We start from the raw sequence: 20,260 nt of genomic DNA on the forward strand, positions 1-20,260 counted from the left end.
GTTATCATCAATCACCAAAAAGAGAGAGATTGAAAGTGCATTTGGCCCCCTAAGTGGGTTTTGGTGTTGATGACATACAAAATTAAGGAGCTAATGAGTTTATCGAGTTATAGATAGGTTAAAATTCAATAAAATAAAAAAAAGCAAGAAAAGATGCCAAATTTGCTTAAAGGACGGTGTTGGGCTTAAAAGAAGATCTTTTAATATGTTCTATTCTGAATTTGAGTATAGAAAATACTATACTATTAAGAGGGATACGAATGGATAGCATGAAGGTGTCAAAGTGCTTATTTGAGATGCTAACCATCAAGGAGAGATACAGAATCACACACTTGTGCACCTAGTTTTATGACTATTTCAGTGTGCGTCGGAACTTCCGACCATAGTAACTTCCGATAGGGGGTTCTCGGCCAGCCAGTTTTAGCTGGGTTGGAAGTTTCTCTGTCGGAAGTTTCGACACCTGTCAGAAGTTTCCTGTACCTTCCGATAGGGGGTTCTCGTCCAGCTAATTTTAGCTGGGTCGGAAGTTCCGACCCTATGTCGGAAGTTCCAACAATCACTTAACCAGTTCACTAATGGCTAGTTTTTGGGCTTGGGTATTTATACCCCTCAGCCCCCCTCCTCATTTGCTGCTGACCTAACCCGAGACAAACACCTCCAAGAGCATTTACTGCTCCTCCCCAATCCTTCCAAGAGCTAATCTTTTAGTTGATTTGAGCTAGGGGTTGGGTGAGAGCAAGATTGAGGTGTGAGACTTAACCATTTGAGTGTGAGGGCAGCCAAGTTCATCTCAAGAGCACTTGAAGCATCCTCATTCATCAATTCGCGTTTGTTACTCATAAAGTTTGCTTCTAGATGGTTTGATATCGCCCGGTTGAGCGTCCTCTCATGTGTGTGCGCCCTGGAAAGTTTGTAATACCCATCCTTTGTGGATTTCATAGTAAGTGACTCAATCCTCCTTTGTGGTTGATTGAATGATGTAAACGGTTAGTGGAAGACCCAGCTCTTTGTGAACTCCACAACGGAGACGTAGCTTCCTTAGTGGGAGTGAACTTCGGGAACAAATTTCTTGTGTCTTGTGCTTATTGCATTTATCTAGTTCCTGTTGACCTAGAGTTTGTTTTGTGCCAATCTACGTACTCGAGTTGTTGTGCTTGCAAAGATCACCTGCAGAAGTCTCCTAGTATCATTGCACAACTTTTGATTCAGTTAGGTTCTGCAGTTTCAAGTTTATTTTTGAATTTGATAAAAGAACTTTCCTTCTGTCGGAAGTTCCGGTCCAGCCAGAAGTTACACAGTGTCGGAAGTTCCGACAGATTTAATTTCTGCGAAGAATTTTTAGGTTTTTCAGATATGCCTATTCAACCCCTCTAGGTATCACTAGGATCCTTTCACCTTCGATATTGTATCCGATCTTTACACCGATTGCATCTGTACCTGTGACCTTGCACCAGGCTGCTCAAGCCGATTGCATTCTACTTTGCTTGCTGCTGCAAATTGAAGATCAAAAGAAAAGCAAAGTGTTGGTGGTTGATTGCTTGGATTATAAAAATCAATTAGATTTGTGGGCCACAAAACCAGACCTATTACAAGGCATACATGGCAGGCTATTCTTATGCTCCACAGCAATATTACTACACCACGCCTGAGGTACAGCATACGAGTACATCATATGTTTCTGATAATTATTATTCTAGTACCACAAATTCTCATGTTGATGTTGCTAGATATAATGATAGTTTGCATATTGCATCAGCTAGTCATTATTCAGATAATGGTTTTTATTATGCACATCATAATTCTGAAAACTACATGGAAAGGCCAATGTCAAATAATATGCATACTTTGAATTTTGATGCTACTAGCAACATACAGCATACACCTTTTCATACATCGGCAGCGGAACAAGTTCACATGCCGATGAACAATTATCAAGGCCAAACTAGCATGGTAAGTTCGGCCAATCTTCATGAGACAACATGTGCTAATAATTTTAGTACTATTCAGCAAGGTGTTTCACATGTTTATTCATCGGCAACGAATTCACAAAATTTGATTCCATCTCAGAGCACGCCGATGAATCATAAAATTGGCCATGCTTGTTTTAGCTATCCGGCCAATTATTCTCAACTATTATATGTTGCACAACATATTACTAGAGTGGAGGTTGCATCTGCAAATTCAGCACCATATGCAAATACTAATAGTCATGATTTGGTTTCAAATATTCATAGTAACTATAGCCAAATTAATGAAAATTCAGCGACCTTGCATACACCTTCATACGCTAGTGCAGCAAACATTTTGCGTCCAAAACAATTGCAAAATTTTGGCAACACTCGTATTACTTCGCTGAATGAGTCCAAAAGCATTGGGGGGAAATTACCTCGTAATATATTTCTTAATGTCTCACAAGAAGTTTTTTGTGCTCGAATGAAGAGGTATTGGGAAATCTGTATTGAAGCAATAAGGGAAAGCCAAGAGCTTGAAAAATCTGGAATATGTGATCTCATTCTAAGAGAAGAAGAAGCATTGGCCACTGATGGTATTGACAAGGAAAAAGAAAACAATTTGGATATGGATAACAATTCAGTTATGGTAAAGATTGTTTCGAATCTATTGTATCACAAGAACCAAGTCCAGCTATACAAAAATATGTCAGATCCAATAAAACAGCCATACTTGATTTTCCTAAAGCCGAAGGTGTCGTGTATTTTTCTAGTGATTATCAGTTGCTTAAACGACAAGTTCTAGCTGGAAAACGTTTGAGTGGTGAAGAACATCAAATTGTTAAAAAACATAACAATGGAGGCAAGAAAGGAACATTGGCATGTCAGCACAAGGTGATTTCCAACAACTCTGGAAGTACCGGTTTGACCGGCTCTATAAACTGGTCTGACCGGTCCATGAAGGATGTGATTGTGGGCTGCCATCAAGAGGAGAAGCATGATATCATCCACATCAAGGTCCCTTGCCTCTCCAGCATATTTGACAAGGTACGTCTTGAAAGTAATTTAACCAATTCCTAATCAGATCCTATTTTTTCAGTCAATACATCTACTAGTGATATAATTATGAGTAATCCTAGAAGATTGATTGAGGAAGGTAATTTACTTGTTAGCAATGGAATAATTTCAGATAGTATCGGCCAATGCATTGTGAAAATTAGAAAGGCTGGTAATAGTAATATTTTGGCATTTAAACTTGCTCCATCATCATTGCCAAAATTTTTCTCTACATGGTTTACTTGTGGTCATTCTAGAATTAAGAATAAAAAACCAAAACTGAAAAGCATTGTGAAATCCGATGATGGTATAGTGATAAGCTCTAAAGCATCGGATATGAGAAGCACAAGGAAAGGTATAGCCGAATGGATCGATGAGAAATCTGAACTGTTCGTTTGCTCGGCCTTAAAACCTTCTCCACAAAAGCATCGGCTAGAGAAAATAAAGTACACTTTTGATTTGACTTTGTATGATGATTTATTTGATATATTAATAGACAAGAATTTTATTAAACCTTTTCATCACAAAGTCTTGCTGTCATCTCTTGATGCAAAGGGGCAAGAATATTGCAAGTGGCATAACTCATTTGATCACGGTACTCAGAATTGCAATATGTTTTGCAATTTATACAATCGGCCATTAACTCCGGACCATTGAAATTTGCTCATGCACAAGAGAACAACCAACTGAAATCAATTGGTCTTGATGACAAGAGGTTACAAAATTGACCAGCATCGGTCAGTCCATGCAACAATGAAAATATTAGTGAAAAGGAGGATTCTAACTCCTTGACGGATGATAAAGGCATCATCCATGAGTTGCAAAGCGATGAAATTCATGGGGACGATGAGCCTATTAAAATCCCAGAAGTTACCGGGGCGGGGGTGGGGGGGGGGGGCAGGCAACTTCTTCCCCGTCAGATCAAGAACCTATCGCTCCTGCTGTACCGAGGAAATAGGTTAGACCGGTTTGCCAATCAGGTCTGACTGGTTTTGCCAAACAGGTTAGACCGGTCTCACAAACCGGTCAGACCTGTCTTGGTCTAAAGAATCCAAAATTGCTAAAACCTGAACATTCTGGGACACTTGGAGGCAAAGACCGTGATAAGCACATTGGCAAAAAATCTGAAGCTCAGTTTCAATGAACTTGTGGCTAAATATCTAAAAGATAATGAGGTCAAACGTGCTAGTCGGTCAAATTATGTTAAATCAGCAAAAATACCTCCTAAACATAATTCTAGGAATTGGAATTGGCAAAAGAAGGAATTATATTCAGCAGCGCCATATGCTCCTTCTCAGCCGCCAATACCAATGCCCTATGCTCCATATCACAGTAGTTTTCATCCCTATTTGTCATGGGGGTGGAATGATCCATGGGCACATGCTCCTTCATATTGTAGACCATATCATGTAGAGTATGCAACGCCAAGAGAACCATCATGTGCAAGGCAGCCATATGTTGAAAATGACCGTTTTGAGCATAAGGATCGGTCTAGAGTTCAAAACAAGAAAAAGGTTGTCAAACAAGTTTATCGAGTGAAAAGAGATGGTTGCAAGGATACAAGTTCAGATCTGAATACAATTGATGAAAAGCTAATTAATGTGTTGAGGACTTCGGCTATTGATGGCAAAGGAAAGGGAAAATCAAGTGTTGATATTCCAAGTGTCAAATAAAAAAAAAGTAGATTGAAAGAGTTGAAAATCAAGAAGGAATTGCTGCTGTCCAGAACTGAAGCAAAGCCAAGCCATCCACTAGGTTTATCAAATTGGCAGAAGGAAAACCTACAAAAGCTTAGTGCTCAAGAGCTGAAAAAGAGGAACTTGGCATGGGTTTCTAAAGGGAGCACTGAGGACTAGGACAAGGTTGATGTTGAAGCAAAAGGTGCAATACAATTGAAGGGGAAGAGAAAGTCCGAGAGACGATTTTCAAGTATGAGGTTTGCACCAAATCATCGAAATTATTGGTCATTACATAATCCATTTGATCTACAAATGCCATATATGCCTATGTCTTGGAATTCATCCTTAGGTATGTTTGGTTATACCTCACACTTTTATTTTGATCCTTGGTTTAATTATGGGTCTTTATATCTTGGAGGGTCATTACCAAATTGCATATAATAAGCTTTTTATTTTAGAAGCCGAAATATGTAGATTTTAGAGATAATCTGGCGCTCATAATGCTCTCTATGATTTATTTCGGCTGTACATACTCTTATAGATGAATTCACTATGGATGATATTTATATCATCCTTGGCATCATATACGGCCGATGAATACTTTTGGTCATCATCTTAAAGTGGTAAGTTTCTCGATGAGAGATTGCTTATGTGGCTTCAATGCTCTGAGGGCAAAATGAGTAATTTATCACATGAAGTTTATAATTTGATGAATTGGCTTGCATGTGTTCTCAATTTGTGTTGTATTTCGCTAAATGGTGTTATTTTGGGACCTCTAGCCGATTGGAGTGTTTTGCACTAATAAGCAAGCCGAATATGAGGTTCTTTTATTCCGGCTAGAGATTTATGATTCATGGATGTAGAGCACGCGAATGCAATCTTTAGCCAGTCTATGATCTCGTTTATTTTAAATCTGAGAGACATTGTAAAGACCAATTGCCATATAAAGCAATTTGGTCACTTTGTGCATCCGTAGTGATTTGAAGGTATGAGAGGGATTTCGAATTAGTATTTCAAATATTCATAGCCGAGGTGGTGTCTACTCAGGCTCATATCTCACTGAAGATGCAGGAATGCAGGCAGCAAAGTGAAACCGTTATGTTGAGACATATTAAGATATGTGGTCAATCAGATTCCTTCTTCATTAGGAGCAAGACATGATCGGTGCACAGGTGCTTCTCATTGTTTCATTGCAGTTTTGGCTTCGAGAAATGTTTCTTGGTACGCAAGCTTTACCAAGAAACAGGGGGGCATATGTTGATGACCAAAATTGGCACGATTCAGGTTTTCTAAACAATCGAGAAAAACCGGTCAGACCTGTTATGCAAAACAGTCAGACCGGTTAGGTGACATTGTCAAAATGCAGATTTTAATTCACCATTGCGTATCTCTCATCGAGATGATCAAAATGCATATATGGAATGCCCAATTTGATGTCCGGATGAGGAAGTTATGGCTCTAGGAAAATCTGCACCTGGGTCAGACCGGTCAGACTGGTTTAGAGGGGCGGTCGACCGATTTTGTCAGCCAAATCCGAGCTAGGAGTTGTATTTTGATATGAGATTTGTATGGGTTTCAACTCCTATTAGGTACAGGCCTCCCTACCCTATATTTATGAAGGGCCACGGCTGATTGAGCACAATCCAATCGATCCAAATACTATGCATTTACCTTTTTGCCCCTAAATCCTAATTTCTCTTCCAACCTCCCATGCTGTTCGTCTACGGATCTCCACGACCATAGATGGTGTCCTAGGCTTGCTGGCCATCCTAGGGCACAATCGGCGACGTCCATACCCTGACAGGGTCCTTTCCGGGCGAGAGCATCGATGGTCTTTGCTAGTTTACTCGTAAACTAGTCGTTCTTCGTCACGTAAGCGCGCTGGTTATCCTTTCTGGCTTGCTCGTAAATCTAGCTGTCCTCCATCACGTAAGTGTTGCCGTTATCCTCCTCGGGCGACCGATTCCGGCGAAGCCTGAGGGAACCGTCCTGACCGGTCCTTGAAACCGGTGTGCGGTTATCGCAGACTCACAACTATCCGATTCTTTTGCGATCCGCACGTTCTGGCACATTCGGTGTGTTGACCGAATTTTGCGTCAACACCTGGCACGCAAGAAATTTGTTAACCTCCAGTTGGCAAATTTTCTATTGTCTATGGTAAAGCGGTGATAAGTTTGTTGGTTTGTATTAAGAACGCCCGGATGTTTTCTCTGGTATTTATGGCTGTCAGGAACCAGAACAGCAGCGATTCTGTCTATCAACTGTTCAACTGTCTCGACTCCCGAGTTGCGAGGACAGAGATTCTGTCTATCAACTGTTCAGCACCCAGCTTCATGGGTCACTGAAATTTCTGCAAACAGGTCGTCATTCCTGACGCAACATCACACCAGTAGTGGGACCTTGTCCAAGTCCTTCACTCTCTGCGTTGACTTGGGAGTCTTCTCCAACTAGTTTGGTTTCAGCAAACAGATAAAGGACCGCCAGCCTCGAGTTATGGCTGCTTCTGCGTAACATCCACTAATCAGTTTCTGACTTGGGAGAAAAATAGGTGCCAATAATCGGTACTCCCATACTCTGAGCATGATTAACAGTTTCTCCCCTTCTCTAGTATGTATTCCCTCAGCAGATGCTGTGGACAGAGATGCCTTGATCAGGGACGGCAGGAAACTGAAAAGTAAACCTCAGATACCCGATTGACCAGCTTGGCCAACAATTTGAGCATCCGAACTCAGACTGGACAATTACTGCAAAAATCTGCCCCGCGCGAATAGGGACAGAATTTATCGAGCTTCTTCGTGGCTGATCCACAACTATTCAGGTGCTGATTTTTTTTCTCCTTGTGTAAGTTTTTATTCAACCTCAGTTTTTGCCAACAATTTGAGCATCCGAACTCAGACTGGACAATTACTGCAAAAATCTGCCCCGCGCGAATAGGGACAGAATTTATTGAGCTTCTTCGTGGCTGATCCGCAACTATTCGGGTGCTGATATTTTTTTTCTCCTTGTGTAAGTTTTTCTTCAACCTCAATTTTTGCATGATAATAGATGTTTCTTGGCCTTGTCCACCTGTATCTTTAGATGAATTTTCCGTGCACGGCTTTAGGTACTACCGTATTTAGTAGCACAGTAAAATATCTCAGTTCTGGACAGCCTTTCACGAGTTAATGCCCAGATATCCATAGACAACATGTTCTACCGATTCAAGGGCATTAGGAGCGCCTGTTGGCTTCAGCTCCAACAAATCTGCTGATATGCTTTAGTTAAGGAAAAAAAATAATCTGGTGAAATGATAGGCTCCAGTTTCACGAACTGTAGTTCCAACTCCAGGGATGGCTGTGCACGCATTATTGTGTGGAATATGGGTAATATCGACTCATAACTGTGACCCTTGCATCATTTCAGCTCGTGTCTTCCCCTTTTGCCCAATAGTTTACTGCTAAGACGAACAGGAGAGATGCTTGACCGAAGAAATGGACTGCTCCTCGCTATTTTCTTCTCTACTTCCAACAATGAAGCCTCGTTCAACAGTGACAGTAGGAAACCTCAGGTTGACCAGTCATTGCAGAAAACCTGCCGTGCTCTACAAGGACAAGGACAAAATCTATCAACTTTTTCAACAACCCATTTCATGGGTTAGAATGCAGTGGTAGTGGCTTGGCTTTCAACTCGTACCATTGTCTGTGCCACATTTGATGCTCATCCTTGCGTTGACCGACTTTTTGAGTCTCCAGGTCCAGCTGGAGTTTCAAGAACCAATCATGCCATATATAGTCATGCACTGGTTCACCTGTCCAGAGGTGAGAAAAATCATCTGGATTCTGGACAGCTTTCCGTGAGTTAAATTCACATTAGATCAGAGGGGATTAGGCAGCCTTTTCTTACCTTCATTTGTGGAAAAAGCATATATCTTCTAGTTTTTATTTATTTTGCTCCTCCTCTGAAAAGGACTAGTTTCTTGGATCCTGAGTCACTTCTTGCTGCTCACTAAAACTTGGTGTACTGAAAGTATGTTCAACTCAAAATTTAAGATCAGAAACCTTACTGGTTAATTTAATTTGTACACAAGTGGTTCCAATATGGGGGGAGAATGAATAAAAACGAGAATCAGTTTGAGAGGAATAAATTACATTCATTTGCTGATGTACTATACTTGTTTAAAACTTGGTTTTCTATTTTCCATGCCATCAAAACAAACGATAGCTACTGTGCCTGATTAAGATAGATCAGAGATGATGTGACCCTAAAGGGCCAAGTCCCCATTAGCCCTTGGATACTTGTGCAACATAACTTTGCCGTGTCCGCTCCAACTTCAGTTTTGCACCGGTCAAGAAAATGTCTGTCTGGTCTTTTTCAGTGCTCAGAGACTATAAAACAGGAAGAGCGCAATTAGTTTCTGAAGTAAATCGAACCCTTCTTCTACTCCTGTGTTGGTACTACGTTCATTCCCTGTACTTCCACAATACAAGCATCAATTTGTGTCACGTTTCAGAAGGTACACACTCTTGCACTGCTAGACATGAGTTCCTTTGATGCCCTGCTTTCTCTTCTCCTACTTGCAATTGCCTCTACCGGGTCCACAATTGTGCAAGCTTCTGGCATCGTAAGAAGCCAAGGGGGTGTTAGGACTCAAGCATCCACGACCACACTTAAAGGTTGTCAGACAAGCTGTGGCAATCTTAGCTTCGGTTACCCCTTCGGCATGGGCTCGGGCTGCTTCCGGGATCATGATTTCAACCTTATGTGCAACGGCACCAAGCAGCTCCCCAGGCTCTTCCTTCTTGATGGCACCACAGAGGTTGTTAACAATATTGATGTTATCGATCATGAGTCTTTCTATAACTATGTTAAGTATTTCAGTGTTCGGTTCTCCCATATAATTACCATGAGACCTGGAGTCGATAATTATAGCATGTCCTGGAAAGCTCCTGGGAGATCTTTTGGCCTTGAATATGCCCAACTAAACATCACTGGTTGTGACTTGGACATTTACATGGTCAATCAATACATTGATTACACCAAGCCATTATGCAACATGACTTGCCCCAACAAAGAAATTACGGACAGCATGGCTAGGAATAATTGCAATGGTACAGGCTGTTGTTCTATCTTTATTGAGATGTACACCCATGAGTTTGAGTTAAAATTTGTCCGACATCCGAAATCCAAGCTTGAGGCGTTCTCTGACAAGAGCTCACTGTGGGATAAAATAAATATAACCACTAATGAAGCCAGAATTTCATGGAGCATCATGGATCAGCCTAGCTGCGCCAGCGCAGCGGAGAATAAGTCAAGCTATGCTTGTATCAGCAGGAACAGCAGGTGCGATGACTCCTATACGCGAATGAATTTTGGGTACCTATGCTGGTGCAGTGCTGGGTATGGTGGCAACCCTTACATTCTCGATGGCTGTTCACGTGACAAAGGTAATATTTTTTTTTTCTGAAAGGAGTATTGAGTAACATATTGCGTGCCTAAAAAAGTAGATGTTGCTACATTTGTGTAACTGGCTATAGCTTTTTATTAAATAACAAATGATATGTTTGTCTACCAAACTTAGGCTCTCAATTTGATGGGTTTAGGTGTTATCTTTCATGTTTGATAGTGGAGGATTCACACGTAATCCGATTATATTCAACTGATGACACATGTTACAATATATAGATCTCATACGGTGCAACCCAACCTCCTTGATTTATGGAAACAGAATCAAGGGAGGGGAGCCGGATGAGATCACGCATGACGCAGCAACATGCTGAGAAGTGCCGGATGGGTAATGGTACACCGTAACGTACACGAAGGGAAACCTAACAATGTTACAACAAAAAAAGAAGGGGAACAATCCAAAGTTCAATACAGATTTTCAACGTTATGTGAATTCTATGATTACATAGGGCTTGAACAGATGCAAATCAATATTGCCCAAGCTAGGCTCATCAAAATTGGATAAGAAAACATACTGAAAACTTAATTGAATAGGCATTCATGCTCGTGTGTAAGGCATACGGTCTGCAATTCCAGAAAATAATGACCTAGTTTCTAGTACTTACGCATGTATAGAAGTTTGTAAAATTCTTGGTGATAGAACTCATGAATATATCTGTTATTGTTTGGAAACAGGTTATAGTCCAGCACTGCAGGGAGTAAATTGTTCACGTTTATGTGGAAATATCAGCGTTCCATTTCCATTCGGTCTGGAAGAAGGTTGTTTCGGGAGGAAAGAATTTTACCTCAACTGCACAAACATGACGTCCTCTATCCTCCTTTTCGAAAAATATTATCAAGTAACATCCATTGATGTCGAGAATGGGACCATCAAATACATCTTACCTTTTGAAGAGGCAGGATCCATTGATGACTTTCTAACCGATGAAGCTAGTCTTTTTGTTAACTCGGGGGAATCTGTCTCCTTGCAATGGGCTGTTGCTAATCTAACCTGTCAGGAAGCACAGAGAAATAACTCTGGATATGCATGCGTGAGCAACCACAGCATGTGTGTGATAGTCAACTCTACCAACGGTTATATTGGGTACCGCTGCATATGCTCCCATGGGTTTGTAGGGAATCCATACATTCAAAATGGCTGCACAGGTGCTAACTGGCCCCACCTTCTCACATGATAAAAAAACAGTAATCGTACAATATAGAGGGTGCATTTCACACCATTTTATTCATTTTGTTTTCTCTCATAAAAGTGCATCCTTTGCTTTCATCCCTATGCTTAAGAAGCATATTATAGTGCAGAATAACATAGTAACATAAAAGAAAATATAGCCCTGCTTGATGTAAGTTTGAAAAGATGCATCTATCTAAATATATTTTCCTTATTTTTCAATGCAAATCACACATTCCCTTAGATAAAATAATATCTATCTTTTGGTGCTGTTATTTGTACATTTCCTGCTGTATATATTCATCAGTTCAGGTAATTTCTGTAGTCCTTCCTCAATTTTCACTAGATATGTACACTTACGTGAACAATTAAGATAAAAGAATGTTGCATGGTGCGCTCCTTCACTAGAATTTTAGAAGCATCACCGATTCATGACTTTCATTTAATTTTTTATTTCCCATGTTATATAAAATAATCATCCATGCTCTTCTAGTCGGAAAAAAATAATGATCTATTACTATTATTGATGTTTTTCTAAGCCACATATGATTCATATGCAGATGTTAATGAGTGCATTGTCCACCCTAATATTTGTAACGGGACCTGTCATAACATCATAGGAAGCTATGAATGTACTGAGTGCCCACGCAAAACAGAGTATGATCCAGTAAAAATGAAGTGTACATCAGTTAAACAACAAAGCCTCCTGTTAGGTAAGCTTATGATCTTTTCATTTCTTATATGAATAAGAGAACATAATTTTTTAACTAAAACGTTACTGTTGCAGGTGTTATGATTGGGCTTAGCAGCGGTTGTGGCATTCTACTTATCGGAATATGTGGAATAATTTTCATCCGTCGATGGAAAAGAGATGTCCAGAAGAAACTACGAAAAAGATATTTTCAGAAAAATAAAGGCCTTCTCTTGGAACAACTGTTATCATCTGATGAAAATGCAAGTGACAAAACAAAGATTTTCACTTTGGAAGAGCTAGAAAAGGCAACAAACAATTTTGATCCTACACGAATCCTTGGCCGTGGAGGGCATGGCATGGTGTACAAAGGCATATTATCAGATCAACGTGTTGTTGCAATTAAAAGGTCTAAGGTGATTGAGGACGATGAGATCAGCCAATTCATTAATGAGGTTGCAATTCTCTCTCAAATAAATCATCGGAATATTGTAAAGCTCTTTGGGTGTTGTCTAGAAACTGAGGTTCCACTACTGGTGTATGATTTTGTTCCCAATGGTTCATTATTTGGCATTCTACATTCTGGTTCAGATAATAGTTTCTCTCTGTCATGGGATGACAGCCTAAGAATTGCTGCAGAAGCTGCAGGAGCTCTCTATTATCTCCACTCGGCAGCTTCAGTATCAGTCTTCCATCGTGACGTCAAGTCCTCCAATATACTGCTTGATTCAAACTATACTGCAAAAGTTTCAGACTTTGGTGCTTCTAGATTGGTTCCTATCAATCAAACTCATGTTGTTACAAATGTCCAAGGCACGTTTGGGTATTTAGATCCAGAGTATTACCATACTGGGCAGCTAAATGACAAGAGCGACGTATATAGTTTTGGTGTGGTACTTGTGGAACTACTTCTAAGAAGGGAACCTATTTTTACAAATGAGACAGGGTCAAAGCAAAACTTATCAAATTACTTTCTTTGGGAACTAAAAGCAAAGCCAGTAAAAGAGATAGTAGCTACTCAAGTTTGCGAGGAAGCAACTGAGGAAGAGATTAAAAGTGTTGCCTCTCTTGCGGAAATGTGCTTAAGACTCAACAGTGGAGAGAGACCTACAATGAAGCAAGTCGAGATGCATCTGCAGTTCTTGCGAACAAAAAGGTCAACCTCATGCCATGTTGTTCAAGATAATTCTGAATCTGAAGAGATGCAACCATTGCTATTTACAAGAGCTGAATCTAGATATGAGACGTTTGATATTAGCTTTGGTCAAAGTTCTAGTTCACAGTCTCGCTACAGCGAAAGATTTAATAGCTCGGAGCACGACTTTGGATCATCTTTTGGGGTATCACGGTAAGGTTCTCTTTGAGTATCAGAATTCCACAAGAACTTTAGAGGAAAAGGAGGCTTTATGAGAGAGTGGATGTCTCTTTTCCTACGAGAGCTATCAAAATACTGCATTGCACTCAGGCATGTGCTGGATCATCTTGTCGAGGCCCACCTTAACATCCCCAAGATGATGACGATGCTCTAGAATTTCTTATTTTCTGCACTATGTATGTAGTACTTGTTTCCCTTCAAATTAGAATTACTCTTATCTATTATTTCTACTTGGATTCCATATGTACAAAAGTTCAGAGAACAGAAGAAGCGCACTATCTACTCCTTGACAGACTTTTCAGATTCGGAAATTATCTGGTGCAACCATATATCTTGGCAAATGAACAAGTTGCAGGCATCTAAACTGGCACTAGGTTCCTCTAGCCCGTGAAATATTGCCCAAGTGGGATAGTACACATGTTTATTTGTTAGCAATTCGTTATTAGGCTATTGGAGGCCAATAATCAGAGAGGACCGTACCTATATCCGAGCCACGAAGAGAAGGGAAGCCGCACGCCCATGGGCCATGGCCACACCATACCCTACGGTTGCAACCCATGAACAGCGGCGGCAATGAGTAACCGGCCACCTTCATGAATAGCTAATCTGAAAATTTTGCCACCAGATAATGATAAACCAAGAGATTAAGTAAGTTGGAAGCAACTATGCATATTCGAAGATGACCTACCAACCAAAATGGGGAACAACCCGCCTCGGCCACGCGGCGACCCAGATACAGGAATGAAAGTTCTTTCCAGCCAAAGAGAGAAGCGTACGAGGGACCGAGAGCCCTTGCACTGAAGATGAAGGAAAAATAGGCGATATCATCCTTGAAGTTTTGCTCTCGGGTCTGTTAGAAGTTGAATCAACCAGAGATGTTTAAGTTAGAGATAGATTAGGAGATAGAGTCCTGGACTTGCTCGTCAAGCTTTGTAACAACCTGTTGTAATCTTGTAGACCTTTGGCCCTATATTAACATGCAACCGTGAAGGCCAAGACTAATTCACGTTAATCTATTTTCTCACATGGTACCAGAGCCAACTCTTCCATCAAAATCCATCTAGCTCCAGCCGACATCCATGGCGTCCTCCTCCTCCACCACATCTGGCCAGAGCCTTGGCCCTCCTGTCTCTGAGAAACTTACTTGAGACAATTTCCTCCTATGGAAAGCCCAGATCATGCTGGCGATCCAAGGATCTTAGCTGGTGGATATCCTGGAGGACGTCACCAAGGAACCGGCGAAGACCATGGTCATCACCAAGCAAGACAAGACAGAAGAAGTTGTCATCAACTCGGCCTATGAGTCGTGGTTGATCAAGGATCAGCAGCTACTCGGCTACTTGCTGAACTCGCTGACCAAGGATGTGCTTGCCCAAGTGGCAACACTAACAACTGCTGCCGGAGTTTGGGCATCCCTTGAAAGGATGTTCTCTGCCCAATCCCGTGCTCGTGCAACCAATCTGCGCATGCAGTTGGCAAGCTGCAAGAAAGGTGGCATGACCGTCTCAGCTTACTTCGCCAAGATGAAATCTATCGGTGATGAGCTCGCTTCTATCGGCAAGCAAGTCGACGATGATGAGATGATCTTGTTCATCCTGAACGGGCTTGACTACGACTACAACTTGTTGGTGTCATCTGTGATGGGCCGTGCCGACATGAAGCTGAGCGATCTCTATGCTCAAGTCATTGCCTTCGACATGCGTCTTCAGATGCAGCAGGACAACAACAATGGTGGCTTCCAATCCTCCACCAACTCAGCGTCACAGGTATGTGGCGGCTACCATGGTCGCGGTGGTAACAATCACGGTCGTGGTGGCAACAACCGTGGCACAGGAGGTACCGGCAACAACATCAAAGGCACACCCAAGCAAGGAGGATAGCAAGTTGATATTAAACTTCATTGCCAGATCTGCAAGAAGCCGAACCATGAAGCTGACGAGTGCTGGCATCGTTTTGACGAAGATTACCAGCCCAAGGTTGCAGGATCAGCCACCACTGGTTACAGCGTCGACACAAATTGGTATGTCGACCGCAGCGCCACTAATCATGTCACCAGCGACATTGAGAAGCTGACTGTCCGCGACAGGTACAACGGACGTGATCAGGTGCATACTGCAAGTGGTTCAGGTATGAGAATTAGCAGCATTGCTCATTCGATCTTAAATACCCCTAGTCGTGCATTGCATCTAAGAAACATTCTTCATGTTCCTGACTCTAAAAAGAATCTTGCCTCTGTACATCGATTAGCTGTTGACAATAAAGCCTATCTTGAATTTCATCCAAACTATTTTTTTTATCAAGGATCAGCCCACGAAGAGAACTCTTCTTCAAGGCAAATGTGAAGGAGGGCTTTACCCCCTTGTACCACAGAACTCAAGATTCAATTCAAGTAGGCAAGCATTCAGAGTCAATAAGCCATCCATTGCACGGTGGCACAGTCGTCTTGGTCATCCAGCTTTTCCTATTGTCAAGCAAGTCCTTAGGAACAATAATCTTCCCGTCAGTAGTTTGAGTCATGAGTCTGTTTGTGATCCATGCCAGCAAGCCAAGAGTCATCAACTTCCTTGCTCCAGATCTAGTAGTATATCTACTTTTCCTCTTGAATTGATACATTCAGATGTGTGGGGTCCTGCCCCCACTTCAGTAGGAAGGCATACATATTATGTAAGCTTTGTTGATGGTTTTAGCAAGCACACATGGATCTATTTTCTCAAGAAAAAATCTGATGTGTTTCAAGTTTTCCACAATTTTCAGAACTTTGTTGAAAGAAAATTCAGTAGGAAAATCTTGACCATTCAAACCAAGCTAAACTCTTTCTCTCAAAAGATTGGAATAGCTCACCACGTTTCATGTCCCTATGCGCATCAACAGAATGGTGTTGTTGAACGGAAACATCGACACCTCGTGCAGGTAGGATTAGCACTCTTAGCTAATGCATCCATGCCCCTAAAGTTCTGGGATGAGGCGTTCCTCACTACAGCTCATCTCATAAATATTACTTCCACAAAAGTCCTTGACTATCAAACACCTACCGAGGTTCTTCTCAAATCAAAGCCGGATTATTCTTCTCTTCGTGTTTTTGGCTGTGCCTGCTGGCCAAATCTGCGGCCATTTAACTCCAGAAAGCTTACTTTCAGATCCAAGAGATGAACCTTCCTAGCTCCCAACACAAAGGATTCAAATGCCTTGATCCAGCTACTGCATGAGTTTTTATTTCGCGAGATATGGTTTTTGATGAATCAATCTTTCCCTTTGCATCTCTTCACGAAAATGCAGGTGCCCACTCAGAAAAGAAATATCTCTTCTTCGTGAAACTCTTCTTTCTCACGATCAAGGGGGGTATCATAGATCATTTTGAACTAACTGCTAATGATCGTGATAATCCTGATGATGAAGTACAGGAAGTAACAGGCGATGGACAGGAAGCAACAGGAGGAAATTCGGCCCAATTTTATGAAGAAATGGAGCTGAATGGCACGCAGGAAATACTAGCGCTACAAACTAACTCCAGCACAAGTCACGGAGCTGATCTCCCTACGCGCTCAACCTCCCATAGCGTCGAACATTCTCCAGCAGCGCCCCAGGCGTTTGGACAACACACGCCTGTCTCCTCTCCAACTCTGACGCATGGCGCATCCCGACAAGCTTCGTCGCCTGCACCTGCTGGTCCTCAGCCTGAGAACGATTCACCCACAGCTGATCCTGGGATGGTCTCACCGATTGGACTCTCTGCGCATGATATTTCTGCAGACAATCAGGATGCACACTCCCCACCAGCTCATGTCGCCTCTCCATCGCCTGAGCAGATACAGAGGCAGCGGCCAAGAACTCGTGCACAAAGCGGTATAGTTAAGCAAAAATTATTTACCGATGGAACAGTCAGATATGGTTTTTCATGTGAAACAGGAGAACCTAGAGATGTGCAAGAAGCTTTGGGTGATAAGAATTGGAAACGTGCTATGCAGGAAGAGCATTCAGCGCTTCTCAGAAACAACAATTGGCATCTTGTTCCACCGATTCAAGACAAGAACCTCATTGATTGCAAGTGGGTGTATAGAATCAAAAGGAAGCAAGATGGAACTATAGACAGATACAAAGCAAGATTGGTGGCCAAAGGTTTTAAATAAAGGTATAGTATTGATTATGAGGATACTTTTAGCCCGGTTGTTAAAATTGCCATTATCAGATTAGTTCTGTCTATAGCGGTCTCAAGAGGATTGGATTTAAGGCAGCTAGATTTACAAAATGCGTTCTTACATGGCATTTTGGAAGAGGAAGTTTATATGAAGCAGCCACCAGGTTTTGAGTATGTTGATAAACCTTATTTTATATGCAAGTTAGACAAAGCTATCTATGGATTAAAACAAGTCCCAAGAGCTTGGTACTCCAAGTTGAGCTCTAAGTTAATTGATCTTGGGTTCAAGGCATCCAAGTCAGATATGTCATTGTTCATTTATCAGAAGGGTAGCATAACATTGTACATGCTTATTTATGTCGATGATATTATTGTGACTGGTTCTTCTTCAGAAGCTATTTCAGCTCTACTACAAGATCTCAAGACAGATTTTGCCTTAAAAGATTTGGGTGAGCTAAATTTCTTTCTAGGCATTGAAGTTAAAAAGTTATCTGATAGGATTTTGCTATCTCAAGAGAAGCATGCATCAGATATTCTCAAGAAGATTGGTATGAGCAATTGCAAGCCGCGTCCAACTCCCTTGTCAGCTTCGGAAAAACTTTCAAAATTTGAAGGTGAAGTTTTAGGTGCTGATGACAGTACCAAGTACAGAAGTGTTGTGGGGGCACTTCAGCTTACATTGACACACCTTGATTTGGCTTACTCGATGAATAAAGTTTGCTAGTATTTACATGCTCCGACCTCAGTGCATTGGACAACGGTAAAACACATCTTAAGGTATATTAAATATACGGTCAATTTGGGGCTAAAACTCAGGAAGTCAGGCTCCAAGCTGATAAGTGCTTATTCAGATGCTGACTAGGCAGGCAATGTTGATGACAGGAGGTCCACGGTTGGTTTTGCTGTGTTTTATGGACCAAATCTTGTATCATGGAGTGCACGAAAACAAGCTATAGTGGCAAGATCGAGTACCGAAGCAGAATATAAATCTTTAGCAAATGCAACAGCCGAAGTGTTTTGGATACAATCCTTGCTAGTAGAATTGGGTGCTGAACAGAAACAAATCCCATGTTTGTGGTGCGACAACCTTGGTGCAACCTATCTCTCTGCAAATCCAGTGTTCCATGCATGTGCTAAGCATATTGAAATTGATTTTCACTTTGTCAGAGAAAGGGTTGCCAAAAGATTGTTGCAGGTTCAGTTAATTCCGTCTCAAGAACAAATTGCCGACGGTTTCACCAAGGCACTTCCAGTTCGCAGCTTTGAAGAGTTTAAACGCAATCTAAATCTATCCAAGAAGCCAAATTAAGATTGAGGGAGGCTGTTAGAAGTTGAATCAACCAGAGATATTTAAGTTAAAAGACAGACTAGAAGATAGAGTCCTGAACTTACTCGTCAAGCTTTGTAATAACCTGTTGTAATCTTGTTAGCCTTTGGCCCTATATTAACATGCAACCATGAAGGCCAAGAGCTAATTCACGTTAACCTATTTTCTCACAGGGTCAAGTTGGTCCATGTACTTTTGGGAAGGCCAATTTAGTCCTTGAACTTTGGGAAGGCCAATTTAGTCCTTGAACTCTTGTTCTCCAGTTCAATTTCGTCTTCCATCCGAACTGGACGTCCATGTGGGTGTGCCAACTCAGCCAGCCATGTCTTAGAGTTTTGCTACGCATATTAAAAGTCCATATTGCCTTTTCCATTGTATATGTACAGCCGGCTCTTCTCCAGCTAGCTCACTTTCATTTAGCTCACTGCACATCAGATCAGTTCAGAGAAACGGAAAACCTTCCTTCTCTTGCTGCTCTCGTGAGTTTCCGGATGGGCAGGTCAGGGCATGTCGTCCGCCTCCCTCGCCGCGCCGGCCCGTCGTCCGTCCGCTCCAGGGGCAGCGCCACGACAGGGCGCTGCTGCACCTGCGGTGGGCATTTATGGCCGCCAATGGCCGCTGCCTCTGCCTGACGCCCCAAGCAAAAACCTCCCCTCGGGCCGGGACACACACAGCTGTGACAGTATCACTGGCAGTAGTAATTGCAGGCAGCCGTGTGCTGCGGTCAGTGAGTGCTTGCTGGTAAAATACTTTATTTGATCACCCTTGATGTGTGCTGTGTGCCGTACTGCCGTGCGCTCCCTTTCTGCCTCGACAGTCGACAGCCCGGCCGTACCCCGTGTGGTGCGCGTGCTCATGAGCCGTGGCCCATCGGGCATGCATCCGGGAGCCGGCTGTGCAGTGAGCTAGCTGGGGAGAGTCGGCTGTACATATACAATGGGAAAGGGCAATATGGACTTATAACATACGTAGCAAAACTTTAAGATATGGCTTGTTGAGTTGGCATGCCTACATGGACGTCTAGCTTGGATGGAGGATGAAATTGAACCGGAGAACAAGAGTTCATGGACTAAATTGATCTTTGCAAGAGTACAGGGACGAACTTGACTCGAAAGCAAAAGTTTAAAAACGACATTGCCTATTTTGCAGAAGATAAACAGAAGGGGCAGTACGGAGGCGGGCGGCGGAGCGGCGAGGACAGAGAGCTGACCGTGCCCGGACGGTGGTGAATCCACTCTATAACCAATGGTCACACCTACAAAGCTGCAACTGACATTAAGCCTGGAGCCAACCGAAAAGGAACATTAATGGGCCATGGCTGTTTGGCCCGCGGTGTACTTCTGTATGGTCATATTTTTTATAGTCTCGAAATTTGTATTACTCCTATTTTGCAAATATGTTAATGAGATGAGGCCAAGTTTGTCAATTTTTGACTATC

The 20,260-nt window shown here is 42.1% G+C and overlaps 1 protein-coding gene and 1 non-coding gene across 3 annotated transcripts; both read left to right on the forward strand.

Moving 5' to 3' along the window:
• The first annotated feature begins 7,202 nt into the window (after positions 1-7,202).
• LOC112900048 (wall-associated receptor kinase 3-like) lies at positions 7,203-14,356 on the forward strand. Of its 2 annotated transcripts, none has more exons than XM_025968763.1 (6): positions 7,203-7,502; positions 7,580-8,481; positions 9,039-10,107; positions 10,802-11,272; positions 11,855-12,007; positions 12,082-14,356. In XM_025968763.1, exons 3-6 carry the CDS (start codon positions 9,201-9,203, stop codon positions 13,335-13,337), a joined length of 2,787 nt encoding a protein of 928 aa, XP_025824548.1. In that variant the 5' UTR covers positions 7,203-7,502; positions 7,580-8,481; positions 9,039-9,200; the 3' UTR covers positions 13,338-14,356. The 2 variants fall into 2 exon arrangements, with proteins under 2 accessions (XP_025824548.1, XP_025824547.1); XM_025968762.1 differs by having other exon boundaries at positions 7,580-7,690; positions 8,087-10,107.
• Positions 14,357-14,922: 566 nt separating this feature from the next.
• LOC112901756 lies at positions 14,923-15,058 on the forward strand. Its single transcript, XR_003230345.1, has one exon. It is a non-coding gene; the product is annotated as a small nucleolar RNA Z247 (small nucleolar RNA).
• Positions 15,059-20,260: the final 5,202 nt, after the last annotated feature.

This window comes from Panicum hallii, chromosome 7 (genome assembly GCF_002211085.1).
Source record: "Panicum hallii strain FIL2 chromosome 7, PHallii_v3.1, whole genome shotgun sequence".
Classification (NCBI taxonomy): Eukaryota; Viridiplantae; Streptophyta; class Magnoliopsida; order Poales; family Poaceae; genus Panicum; species Panicum hallii.